General features: G+C 50.4%; 8 protein-coding genes across 8 annotated transcripts; 6 read left to right on the top strand and 2 right to left on the bottom strand.

The window, feature by feature from the left end:
- Positions 1–52: 52 nt before the first annotated feature.
- Positions 53–952, top strand: A1O9_09501 (cytochrome P450 oxidoreductase; the record flags this gene model as incomplete). The annotated part of the gene is made up of 3 exons (XM_013401471.1): positions 53–364; positions 422–681; positions 730–952. 3 exons carry the CDS (start codon positions 53–55, stop codon positions 950–952), a joined length of 795 nt encoding a protein of 264 aa, XP_013256925.1.
- Positions 953–1,175: 223 nt separating this feature from the next.
- Positions 1,176–1,853, top strand: A1O9_09500 (cytochrome P450 oxidoreductase; the record flags this gene model as incomplete). Its single annotated transcript, XM_013401470.1, has 3 exons — positions 1,176–1,526; positions 1,578–1,667; positions 1,722–1,853. The coding sequence occupies 3 exons, from the start codon at positions 1,176–1,178 to the stop codon at positions 1,851–1,853; spliced, it is 573 nt and encodes a 190-aa protein (XP_013256924.1).
- Positions 1,854–1,864: 11 nt separating this feature from the next.
- Positions 1,865–2,092, bottom strand: A1O9_09499 (dynamin GTPase; the record flags this gene model as incomplete). The annotated part of the gene is made up of 1 exon (XM_013401469.1): positions 1,865–2,092. A coding segment is annotated over one exon (228 nt), but the record flags the coding sequence as incomplete, so codon positions are not given.
- A 1,070-nt stretch (positions 2,093–3,162) lies between these two features.
- Positions 3,163–4,282, top strand: A1O9_09498 (uncharacterized protein; the record flags this gene model as incomplete). Its single annotated transcript, XM_013401468.1, has 2 exons — positions 3,163–3,780; positions 3,842–4,282. 2 exons carry the CDS (start codon positions 3,163–3,165, stop codon positions 4,280–4,282), a joined length of 1,059 nt encoding a protein of 352 aa, XP_013256922.1.
- A 1,606-nt stretch (positions 4,283–5,888) lies between these two features.
- On the top strand, positions 5,889–6,557 carry A1O9_09497 (uncharacterized protein; the record flags this gene model as incomplete). Its single annotated transcript, XM_013401467.1, has 1 exon — positions 5,889–6,557. The coding sequence occupies one exon, from the start codon at positions 5,889–5,891 to the stop codon at positions 6,555–6,557; it is 669 nt and encodes a 222-aa protein (XP_013256921.1).
- A 529-nt stretch (positions 6,558–7,086) lies between these two features.
- A1O9_09496 (uncharacterized protein) lies at positions 7,087–7,719 on the top strand (the record flags this gene model as incomplete). The annotated part of the gene is made up of 1 exon (XM_013401466.1): positions 7,087–7,719. One exon carries the CDS (start codon positions 7,087–7,089, stop codon positions 7,717–7,719), a length of 633 nt encoding a protein of 210 aa, XP_013256920.1.
- A 434-nt stretch (positions 7,720–8,153) lies between these two features.
- A1O9_09495 (cyclin-dependent kinase regulatory subunit CKS1) lies at positions 8,154–8,580 on the bottom strand (the record flags this gene model as incomplete). Its single annotated transcript, XM_013401465.1, has 3 exons — positions 8,154–8,216; positions 8,271–8,415; positions 8,474–8,580. 3 exons carry the CDS (start codon positions 8,578–8,580, stop codon positions 8,154–8,156), a joined length of 315 nt encoding a protein of 104 aa, XP_013256919.1.
- An 837-nt stretch (positions 8,581–9,417) lies between these two features.
- A1O9_09494 (uncharacterized protein) lies at positions 9,418–11,733 on the top strand (the record flags this gene model as incomplete). The annotated part of the gene is made up of 5 exons (XM_013401464.1): positions 9,418–9,504; positions 9,765–10,375; positions 10,427–10,640; positions 10,695–11,262; positions 11,309–11,733. 5 exons carry the CDS (start codon positions 9,418–9,420, stop codon positions 11,731–11,733), a joined length of 1,905 nt encoding a protein of 634 aa, XP_013256918.1.
- Between the last annotated feature and the right edge of the window lie 707 nt (positions 11,734–12,440).

Genomic DNA, 12,440 nt, shown 5'->3' with positions numbered 1-12,440 from the left:
CGACGTATATGCATACCAGTTTCTTCGACGACTGCACTATTCGATTGAAGCAATGCCGCTCACGGAGCTCGTGCCGAAGACACCAGTCTCAGTCTGGGCGCTGGTGTTCAGTCTTGGTCTTGTGGTTTACTTGGGACAAATCCGCCTCAGACCAGGACTGCGCAAGTTACCTGGCCCAGTGGTTGCCTCCTTGACTAATTGGTGGCGTCTTTATGATGTCTCTAAAGGGTCGCACCAGGAAACATTGATTAACCTACATCGTAAATACGCATCAGATCTCGTTAGAATTGGGCCAAACGCGGTCTCAGTTGCTGATCTAGAAGCGGGTAAGATTATATATGGACTGAATAAGGGTTTTACCAAAGTATGTCTTTCAGCTGCTTTCAAGAGACAGACTAAGATCGGCTTACAGCCTAAATAGTCCAGCTTTTACCATGTGCAGCAAAATGTTAGCCAGGGAAAGCCGCTCTTGAACATATTTAATACAACTGATGAACACTTCCACACTGCCATTAAACGACCGGTTGCTCATTCCTATAGCATGACATCTCTAAAACAGTATGAGACATTTGTCGATACAACATCACAGCTATTCTGTAGAAAGTTGGTACAGAACTACGCAGAACCAAGAGAAGTATGCGACCTAGGGACATGGTTGCAGTATTATGCATTTGATGTGATGTAAGGTTTGCATGTGCAGGTGATTCTTGATGAACTGACGGTCCTCAGAGGCGAGATTACCTTCAGCAAACGACTCGGATTCTTGGAGACAGGTACTGATATCGAGGGAATCATTGCAGACATCGAATGGAGATTGGGCTATTTCGCCGTGGTAGGCTACGCCAATCTCGAGCTCAGCATGGTGACTGACGAGGAACATCCAGATTGGCCAGATGCCGTCATTGGACCGCTTTCTGCTCAAGAGCCCATTAGCGATGCGCATCATCCCTAATAACCACGTCGTCAACTTCTCTGTGCAACAAGTCCAGAAGCGGATAACAAACCCACAGATCGAAAGAAATTCCTTGGAGCATTTCTTCAGGCCAAGAAGGATTGGCCAGAGTTGTTCGATGATCGACAAGTCCTGTCGTATTCTAATTCGAACATCTTTGCCGGTAGCGATACAACAGCCATTTCCCTCCGCTCGATCCTTTACTATATGTTGAAAACACCACATGTCCTCAAGAAGGTCGTTGTTGAGATTGACACCACTGTTGGTGATCGAGACTGCAGCCGAAATCCAATTACTTAACGAGGCAAACCAGATGCCATATCTTCAAGCGGCCCTTAAAGAGTCCATGAGAATGCATCCTGCAGTTGGTATGCTACTGGAACGGGTAGTGCCAGAAGATGGGGTCAGCATTGCTGGCACTTTCCTGCCAGCTGGCACAATTATTGGCATATGTCCGTGGGTATTACACCGGGTCAGCCGAGTCTTTGGCGAGGATGCCGATACCTTTCGCCCAGAGAGGTGGCTCGAGGCCAGCCCAGAAGCTCTAAAAGTGATGGAAAGATCTAACCTGGCCGTAAGTGTCTACCCAGCCTCTTCAAGAACTCTACTTGTTGACACAATCTAGTTCGGTGCTAGCCCTTGCACTTGCGTTGGAAAGCACATATCACTGCTTGAGATGAGTAAGATTGTCCCGCAGCTACTCTGGACTTTTGAAGTCAGTGGATTCCGCTTTCAAATCGTCAGTCTCGCTTTGCTAACCTTCTGATAGCTTGAGCTCGCGCAGCCAGACAAAGAGTGGAAACTTCATGATATGTGGTTCGTCAAGCAGCTGGATTTCAATGTCTACGTGAAACGGCACCCAGGAAGAAGTGTCCTCCTCGAGGATGGGAAGGTGTACTAGTCAGGGCCTGCAGTGATCGAGACGTTAGCATACTCGGAAGGACCCCGTTGTAAGATGACCTCTGTTGCGAACCTCGTACACAGATTATTATCCTTCCGAGGAGATGAAAACCTAGATATTGCCTCGAGGACCGAGCTCTTGCCTGAGGATTGGTCGCCACAAACAATGATCTGGGGTAGGTCGCCGTAATGACTGAAGCCTTCCGAGCGAAGCCCGCTGATCATGTTGAGGAGATCACGATGTTGCTGGATTGCAAACCGAGGGATGGATCAGACATAACCGACAGAGCCTTTCTCAAGAGTCCTTGGAAATGATTTTCTTTCTCTTACCGTCTTTTCTTTCAGCCGAAATATATTTGCTCGATCTGACCAAAAGACCTTCTGATAATTGACACTTCTTCTGAGTTCACGATATTGGCGCCTGACTCGGGCCTCAACCGTGGAGTGGTAATTCCTGTTCGCCATAACTTTTCATCTAAGTAACCAATCTCTCGCCCTCTTCTCAAACATTCAGTCTCGAGTAGTCGGTCTTCAGGTTCCCACCTTAGCACATATTCCGCAAAAAAGTCAATCAGTATATCTGAATCCCAAACGCTGCAGTAGTGATCATAAAAGCGCTACTCTCTAAGTATTTAGAATAATTTAGCATTATGGAAAGGGGTTCCGAGAGATTAAATACCTAGTGAATACCTATGGAAACTGGAAAGGAGTCTATAGAGTTGAAAAGAATAGAGATCTTATATCCTGAAGCGACTACCAAAAGTGGCCTAGTACAGATTCTCCAACAAGTATTCAGCTGTCGGAAAGCAGATCCACAAGTCAAACACCATGCAATGGCTGATTGGTGGAAGCTCCGAAATACTTGGTGATGTACGCCCTCTGGACCAAACCAAAAAGCAGCAAATTAGGCACTTATTGCCTCAAGGCAGATGTCACCCAGCCTCCCCTTCATCTCGACATCTTCGAGGTGCATTTGTTTTGGGGTGCCTGGGCTACTAAATGAAGTTAAGAAGATACTAGTACTCAATTGCCCACTTAGATCAAAACATAGGTTAGCAGCCTGAAGTCCAAGAAAAGTAGTCCGTTTTGGCGTGGCATCGTGAATACGAGAAATTAAATAATACGATGCTACTACCTCAAGGCGCTGCCAAGGGACACGTTGTGGTTGGCATGGTTGCTGCCTGGGCGCCATCAAACTTGAAGTATGAGTGGACTCGACAATTTTGGGAGTGACGCCTTTCCCGCCCATTCATCAATCTTCAGTGTGATTGCCGAGTATCCTACAATTTAGCCATATCAAGCGAGTGAACATGCGAGGGTGGATCCACACCAGCCGAGGACCGGCATCCGAGGTCCTCTCCTTATCAGACAGCCTCGCGCTACCGACGACCCAAGCACCCAACGACGTCTTGGTTAAGGTGCGACATGCAGCTCTCAATCCAGCCGGTTCGATATTCATGCGGCTGTGCCCGTTATGGCTGCGGAACAAGCCATGTATCCCCGAAATGGACTTTTCGGGCGAGCTCGTGAGCGTTGGAACTTCAGAGTCGGTGCCGTTATTATCGAAGGATCGCGGCCTCAAACCAGGACTACAAGTCTTCGGCAGTATTCCTGTCGGCTTACATTTGAAGGGACAGGGCGCGCTAGGTGAGTATGTCGTGGTGGATAGTGAATGCATCGTGGCGGCCCCCCAAACTCTTCCTCTGGCAGAGGCAGCTGGCCTTCCAATTGCAGGCTGCACTGCGCTTTCGTTACTGGACGGGGCAGATCTTAAAAACGGGCAAAAGGTGCTCATAAATGGTGCAGCTGGTGGGATCGGATCCTTGATCATGCAAATGGCACGTCACGCTCTTGGACCCGAAAGCCACATTGTGGCAGTCTCTTCTCGCGAGAAGCTCGCGCTGCTGAAAGAGCTTGGAGCTGACGAGGTACGTGCAACAGCTGTTATCTTTACGATCTATTCTGCTGACTGTGTCGCTACACAAAAAGGTTCTCGATCGCAAGTCAGTCCCATCGGTGCCACAATACCTGACTGAGAGGCACTCCAAGCAGCCATTTGACGTGATCATCGACGCATATGGTGTACAAGAACTATATACCAATTGCGCAAGTTTCCTCAAAGCCGATGGAATGTTTGTCACTGTCGGAATCGCCTTTTTGGAGTACAGCTACGGCAGCATGTTCGTCGCGGTTAAGGACATGCTACGAAATATCCTCGTCTCAGCATGGGGAGGCCATGATCGGAGAAGATACGTTCAAGTCTCTTCAACCTCCAGCCTCGAGGGACTCGAGAGGTTGAAAGCCATGTGCGAGGATCAGAACATGAGGGTTCCCATTGATTCTTCATGGGCATTCGATGATGTTGTGAAGGTTCGTTTGACGTCCCTCCTAAAGTCGCATAAGCTGACAGACTACGTTCCAGGCTTATGAGAGGATGATGAGTCGGGGAGCAAAGGGCAAGATTATAGTGAACGTAGACAACCCTGTGTCAGATGGTCAACCACAGGAGCCAAGCAAGAAGACAGCCGAAATGCTTTTTTGAAGGGGGAAAAGATATGACAATTCGGCCAGGGAAGGAGCCGGCTTTATGAGTACAAGCTGCTCACCAGGCAGATGTACAGAACTTGATTCGCACCTCTTGTATTATGTTAGGGGCTCAATTCAGTGGATAGTCTGGGGAGGCCACAACTATGGCTCAGGAAAAGCCACCAAGGGATGATAACAATGTTGCGGATGTTAAGGCAGGTATTTAGCAACATTGTGCTCCAGCAAGGCAGCCCATTGACTACCCAATCAAAACCCTATCCCTGGGCTATCATCCCCTAGTTGGAAAGCCCCCCACCTTGCTTAGGATCAACATTACGGTTTATAGCAGGTATGAGACTGACCGAAGTCCTCTGGCTTTCCTACCCCGGGTGCACCAATCAGAAATTGGCCTGTGCCGGTTTGCGCTTGAGCTGCTGGGAATGGCTCCGAATTGCGGCCCGGAAGTTTGGGGCTCCGCTCGAAGCTCGTCTGACCGTAGAATCATATACACCGCTGATAGGAGGAGCCTTGATAGACACTCATTGGCGACCTTTCCGGTACCGGCCACCGATTGATCTACTGCATCGGTTCTTAAGCATGGGACATACCCTTCGACGAACACGCCACTGAAGCCGCGGTAGGCCTGCGTTTCCAGTATTCATGACCTGCACCCGGTCTCGGCAATATGTAGTATCTATATCTAGACCAGATACCCCATAGGTTCTCCACATAATGCATAGGCCCCCCGGCATCACTCGTATGTATCGAACGTGTTGAAAACATCCATAGTCTGCCACAATGGGAAGCATCTCATATACAATTGGAGCCGGCTCAGGAGTAACATACGATGTAATTGTTGTAGGAGGTGGCAATGCAGCTCTCTGTGCGGCACTTTCAGCACACGACAGTGGGGCCACGGTTCTAGTGCTGGAGGCAGCGCCGCGAGATGCTCGTGGCGGTAATAGTCGCTTCGCAGGTACGGTTTTCAGGGCGTCTCACACAGGGATGGACCAAGTCAAACGTCTGCTCTGTCCGGAGGCCATGGCGGACGCCGCACTGTGCGACATGCTACCATATACAGACCAAGATTATCGAAATGACCTCTCCAAAACCTCGGATGGTCGCAATGATAAAGATATCTCGGAGGTCTTGTTCAACCATGTTTGGGAGACTCGAGTGTATGAAGTCCAAAGTTGTCCAATGGGAGTTGATTTTGCACAAGTACCAGAATCTTGACGCTTTGAAAGAGAAGCATAGCAAAGTCAACCTGGAGCCTGGCGGACCCGTGATGGTTCGTGGAGGAGGTGTTGGCCTGACGGATAGCCTGTGGGCTGCGGTCGAGAAGCTTATTCCAGATGGTCGCATGTCGGTGTAGTATGACAGTCCTGCACATGATCTCCTTGCCACTGGGGATACGATCCATGGTGTGAGAGTTCGTGGTCGTGATGGATTCGCTGACACCTTTGGTAAGGTCATTCTTGCCAGCGGTGGCTTCTCGTCGAATCCAGCGATGCGCCGGCAGTATCTTGGAGAAGGCAGGGATTTGGTTCTGGTACGAGGAACGAAGTTTAACATGGGCACGATGCTCAACTGTGCTATCACTGCGGGAGCACATCCGGTTGGACACTGGGGCGCCTGCCATGCTTCGCCACAGGATGCAAATGGGCCTTTGACAGGGGATATCAACATCTCAGTGCACATGCCCCGATATGCGTATCCATTTGGCATCACCGTCACCATCAACGGAGAACGTTTCTTCGACGAAGGCGAGCATAACTTCAGTCATACATATGCAAAGATAGGGAAGAAAATCGGCGACCAGCCGGGAGCAAAGGCCTTTCAGATCTTCGACCAGACCACTTTGAAGCTCTTACCTAAGCGGTACGAGACGGCAAAGCCCATAGAAGCTGAGAGCATCCAGGAGTTGGCCATCAAGATGGGAGTCGACTTCATGGGCTTACAGAAGACGATCAATTCGTTCAATGCCACTTGTTCGGATGACAGCAGCGCATTCGAACCAACCAAGCTGGATGGACTGTGCACCAAACCGTCTGAAAACTTGAGATATTCCAAGTCAAACTGGGCATTGAAGATCGAACAGAAACCATTTGTGGCATATGCTATTGCTTGTGGCATAACATTCACATATGGTGGGATTGCCACAGATGTCACTGCTTGAGTGCTCAATAATGAGGCGAGACATATGCCAGGTTTATGGGCGACTGGAGAAATAGCTGGTGGTGTCTTCTACCACAATTACCCCGGAGGGCAGGATTGACGAAGGGCGCAGTCTTTAGGCGCATTGCAGGCCGAAAAGCAGCAGCAGCAGCAGCAGCAGGAGCCGCCAACTCCTCTGCTGCCGTAATGAAAACATAAGACATTATGAGCGCAGAATCGACCGTTCAAAAGGATATGGGGAGGTTGTTTGGAATGAAGAACAAAAGCAGCGGCAGTTTACGGCTCTTGGCATACTAAAGCAGCGATGCAAGCCGCCATATGGCGCCGGCTCCACATTGATCATCGAGTGCATAATTGGCAGGCGTGATGACGGAATCCGCTGAACAAGACCTGGGACATGACGTATTAAAGTACACAGTGCGTGAACCATATCACGGGGTTTGACCTTGTCATCCCCATGTGATCCCAGCCTCCATATTAATCGAAATCCCAATCCCCCCAACTTTACTTCGTATATCACTTTTCACACAATGGCTCTCCCACCCAAGTTCTCCGGGCAATTGCTCACGACGGCGACCAACTCACAGGCAAAGCACACCATCGAGTTGTACCTCGACTACGTCTGCCCGTTCTCCGCCAAGATCTTCAAGACATTCTACACCGAAGTCCAGCCAGTCATAGAAAAGCAGTACGCCTCACCTGGAGTCCGCGTGATTTTCCGCCAGCAAATCCAGCCATGGCACCCTTCTTCGACGCTCACGCATGAAGCTGGCGCGGCGGTCCTCCGCACAGCGCCTCAATCATTCTGGGCGTTTTCGGAGAAGCTGTTTGAGGAACAGAAGGAGTACTTTGATGTCAATGTTGTTAACGAAAGTCGAAATGACACATACAAAAGACTGGCCAAATTGGCTGGGTCAGTGGATGGTATTGACGAGAAAACTATTTACGACTTGCTTGTGGTTTCCGATCAGCCCGGCCCGGATGGAAGCCTCAACATTGGAAATAAGGTGACTGATGACGTGAAGTTCCAAGTCAAGGCCAACAGGGTGACTGGCGTTCATGTCACTCCAACGGTGCTTTTCAATGGCGTTGAAGAACGCAGTATCGGCTCGTCCTGGACTGTTGAGCAGTGGGAAGAGTGGCTGAGGAAGAATGTCAGTTGACTCAACAGCCAGTCGGATCCGTAGAAGTCCGGTCTCTGAAAGGAAGAAAGGACAAGCTCGGAGGTGCGTTGTGGTGTGAGCATGGCATGTATCTTATCGCTATCAGAATAATATGAATTAGAGGACAAGTCGGTGCAAAGTAATATGCTAGAGTTCTCATGGTTCTGCTAGACCTGAACGAACATCTACCATCTTGCCTAGATTTCTCGCCTCGGGTGCATTCATTCGTCAAGACATACAATGGATGTAGTAAGCACGCTCGCTGAATGCACGGTTGAATATCCTTTCCCTACTGAAACAAGAACGCCGTCCCAATGCTTCGCTAGTAGACTGGGTCTGTGGAGAATCTCCATTTATTGTGCCGGGGGCTGATAGCCGATCGGGCGTCTAGGGCGTGAATGAGGAATGTGATCGTATGACATGCTAGGGGGTACTCACTTGAAGAGTAGAATATGCGGCTCTGGTTCATGTACCTCGTAATGTTCCCAGCCTAAGCTCTAAAATCCCAGTCAGGCATGAAATTCAATTTGGGCTGGTATATTTTCGCCTACCTGCGTGATCCCAAGAGCCCTCCATTCCTCTTCCCATAGGAGCTTGAGAGTACCTTTCTGATCGTCGAAATAATCACGTGGGATGACCTTCAGCATTGCCTTAGGAAGTTGAACATGTCGGTATTCATACTCGGAGTCTGAGTATCTAACAACCTGTCAGCCAAAAGTCTATGGGTTTGCGCCCTTTCCGTAGCGAGAATTACCTGGCGGAATACCCGATGGAATCGATAAATTCCTCGAGCCGAGCCCTTTCAGTGTCGAGCAATGGGCGGGGCTTTTTGTTTCGTCTTGTGCCGTCAATGTCGCTCATTTTGACTCGCGATATCAGTCACCACCTGATAGCTCAAGAAGTTGAGGATAGATTCAGTGGTTTGGCGGTTTGCACGGACAAGACGCAAATGTGCGATGTTTTGTGCAACCGACAGTGGGGCCTGAATGCGCCGACGATCAAATGCGTTGGTCTCGTGCCCTGCTAGTGCGCGTACAGACGCGAGGACAGGGACCGCGCACACCGAGTATTTGGCTGGAGAAAGATGTTGATCGGGTTGTCCAGGCAAAGGAAACGGGAGGCAGTTGGTACAAGGGTCGACTGTAGGTTCGAGTCTGGGGAAGTTGAGCGCGAGGAATGTATAAACGAGAACCAAGCGGACAGAGGGGTGCAGTTGGTGGCCGTTAAAGTCAACTGGCAAACAGGTAAACAACAGATTTGGTTGGAGGGACAAATTGCAGGAAGGAGCCTTGGTGCCAAGCCACCAGCGACTTCGGCAAACGGCAAGTCGGTGAGTGGGTGAGTGGGCAGGTGCAGCCTGATTATGTAAATCTCGCTTCTCGTGCTCGCGCTTTCACAGGCGTAGGCCGGAGCCGGATAAACAAGGATCCACTGAGAATCATCCCATAAGACTAGTCACGTGGACTCGCTCTGTGAAGTTGTCTGTCGCGTTGTGGTTCTTTGGGACGAGGCGAGGATATGGAATGAGCCCATAGTGCCCGTTTGTCTATTCTGAGGCTGTTGAGGTCTATCGTTGCCCGGGACAAGTTTTGTTCAGTCCAATACGTTATTTTGCATTGCATGGACCCCTGGCGCGTACCGCCAACCCCGAATCCCTCCCTGTTGTGGGAGTTGAGGACTTGAGAGTCGCCCGCGACCATGAGCTCGAAGCGCAGAAGCGGCCCTGCAGGCTTGCCCGAAGACTTTGCGGCCACGCCAGATCCCAAGCGACGCAAGCGTAACGACGTAAGTGCATCGCGCCCATCAAACACCCCTTCTTCTCTTCCTACATTTCACCGCGCAGCACCCACGGCCATCACTACCACCTCTCCCTTCAGCGCGCACCCCTCGCAAGATGGCCACTTTGCCCGCCGCGCATCTCACTGCTTTGCCCGCCATGCCCGCCCCGCGCACACCATCGACGTGCTGCACTGCATTACAATTGCATTTGGGGTATCGCTCTTGCACGCACTTAGACCCTGTTGGCTAATTCTAGTGGTCTGCAGGACACCTTTTTCCCCGATGTAGAAACTGCTGAGACCACCACTGAGGAAGGACTCAAATTGATCGCTCAGCTGAAAAAGTCTCAAGACAAAAATGGCCGCAATGTCGCAATCCACTTCATTGATCTACCCAGTAGAGAAGAATACCCAGACTACTACCAACAGACAGCAATGCCGCTGTCTCTCAATATGATCGAGCTGCGACTCCAGAAGCGCGAGTATAAGAATATGGAACAACTGGAGGCAGATCTCAAGCGCATGGTCCAGAATGCGAAGGACTACAACCACAATAGATCTCCCATCTTCGAAGACGCCGAGCGAATCCGCAAGGCCTTATCAAACTATATGCCCAAACATAATCCTGCCTATCTGCGTCCGGAATATCGAGCATACCCGACACCAATTCCACAGGAGCTCGCTGATCGAGTGAGGGAGTCCTCACACGGTTCTTCGGAGGTATTGGTCCAACCTGAGAAGATAAAGCTCCATTTCTCAAGAGACGGTGCCAGACGACGTAGTGAAGCAAGGCCTAGTACGCCCCGGGATCTGCAAGCAGAGGTCAAGACTCAATTGGTTGCCTTTCTTGATGAGTTATCCGAGCAAGACGATGCCATGTAAGTTCTCTGATTCTTGTCCAGATCAATGCGGACTAATCATTGTCCCAGAAATTTTGAGGAGAGAGTCTCTAGAAAAGACTACCCGGATTATTACAAAACCATTTCCAAGCCTACTTCCATCTCGGACGTTAGAGCAATGGTACAGAAGGATGCCATTCAGGATTGGGATTCCCTTGCGCGAGAAGTTCGGTTGATTTGGGACAACGCAAAACAATACAACCAAGAGGACTCTGATATCTATGCCATGGCAGAAAAACTCGAAGTAAGTCCACTCAATCTGCACGGCACATCTAGTCTTGCTAAACCTGGAATCTAGTCTTGGTCAGAACCAGAGCTGCAGGATCGAGGTGCAGCACCACGACGGAATCTCAAACTTTCGCTTTCTCAGCCTACCAAGCCAAAAGCCCTGAGACTCACAATGGGCTCCTCAACTCCAACCCCGACAGTTCTTGGCGGTACTATTGACAGTGAATCTCTACGACGCCAAAGGGAGGAAACGGGCCACGCGCTTAGTCGCGCACAAAGGGCAAACTCGCGCGTCCATCAAGCCAACGGCTCAACCCCAGTTCCGTCGAGTGCAGCAGTCAGTGTTCGACGTAGCATGTCGGCCATTACCGAACCCAAAGACACCGTCATGTCGGATGCCAATGGTAGAAGCACCCCTCAAGCCGAAGATGCGGTTCTGAAGGCCTCTCAAACTCCCGGCCCAGCACAACTCCCAACCCCAGTTCAGGAAAGCGAGCTCCAAGACCCGGCAGCCCCGTTAACAAACGGCGTCCACAACCATGAACAGCCTGCCACTTCTCCAAAGCGCCAAGTTGCCGATCTCTCCAAACAACAATCCAACAATCCTTTTGAGCGGCGTGGCCGCGATCCTGGCAAAGGTAAATATTTCCTATCGATCTGACATTCACGCCTAACAAACCCCAGATCTTAGCACCGCTCTCATCGCGTCAGTCACCTGGATGACCAACCCCAACAGCCCGTCTGATCCTAAATGGAAGTTGATCCGCTATGCATCACCAGCCAGGACACAGACATCTTACCTTATCTGCCTTCCAATGAACCACCAGTACATCCGGGTCATTCCACACCTTACTCGAGAGCTGCATTCCCGCCGACGCCATCGTCTCTATGTCACTGTCAACGGACAAACTCTTGAAGAACCAAACTCGACTTCTTTTGACGGTGCCTATGACATGCAGTTGAAACTCGGAGACAATGAGATCGTCGTAGAGGTCGTGGCCGATCTGAAAGAAGGAGAGAAGAAGGAATATGCACCACCTCAACTCCAGCTCGACTACGAGAAGTGTTCCATGCTCATCAACCTGGGCTTGGTGCCGATCGATGGGTGATTCCGCAGTGACGCAGACCGTAGCTACAGCTGTCAGGCAAAACAGGCCTGCACCGATCTCAATCTTGGCGACGTCCTACCTTTCGGAGGCAAGCGATTCATTTTCGGGGAGGATTCGACTGCAGCGGGACACTTTTTCGTGGCAATGACCTGGTCTGACACGAGGCCGAACACCGCTGGATAATCAGTGAGCCTCGTTGATGCATTGCCCTGATATGGATTGCCTAGACAGGTTCCAACGTGGCAATGCTCCTCCTTTTCTGCTACTTGCCATTTCTCAGATCAGCACGCATGGGTAGGTGGGTGAATAGTGGGACAAACTGGTGTCCACACAGGCAACGCTTTTATGTTCTGGGAGCCCTGTGGCCGTGGATTGTCCTGTATTTTAGCTTCAAGTGGTGTTTCTTCTAAGCTAGTGCTAGTCTTGAGGCGCCCCCAAGATTGTTGCTGCCCGTGACTCTGCATACGCTTTGCGCAACAAATATCAAGACCCGAAATAATTAGAACTCAGACCTCCCACTTGAAGTCCTCCGAAGAGGCAGATCGTCAGACAGGTGAAGGCTGGCATCTGAAGATTGAAATCATGCAAATATACATCGGATACCTAGGTACCTACTACATACCCTAGTAGCTACTCAAGTGAACGCCTGTCCTGTCCTGGTTTGTCATGACGAAAATAGTAGCTTTGATACCATGTAGTGTCTTCTC

Source organism: Exophiala aquamarina, assembly GCF_000709125.1.
Source record: "Exophiala aquamarina CBS 119918 chromosome Unknown aczIA-supercont1.10, whole genome shotgun sequence".
NCBI classification, from domain to species: Eukaryota; Fungi; Ascomycota; class Eurotiomycetes; order Chaetothyriales; family Herpotrichiellaceae; genus Exophiala; species Exophiala aquamarina.
This window is presented reverse-complemented; position numbering and strand designations above follow the sequence as displayed.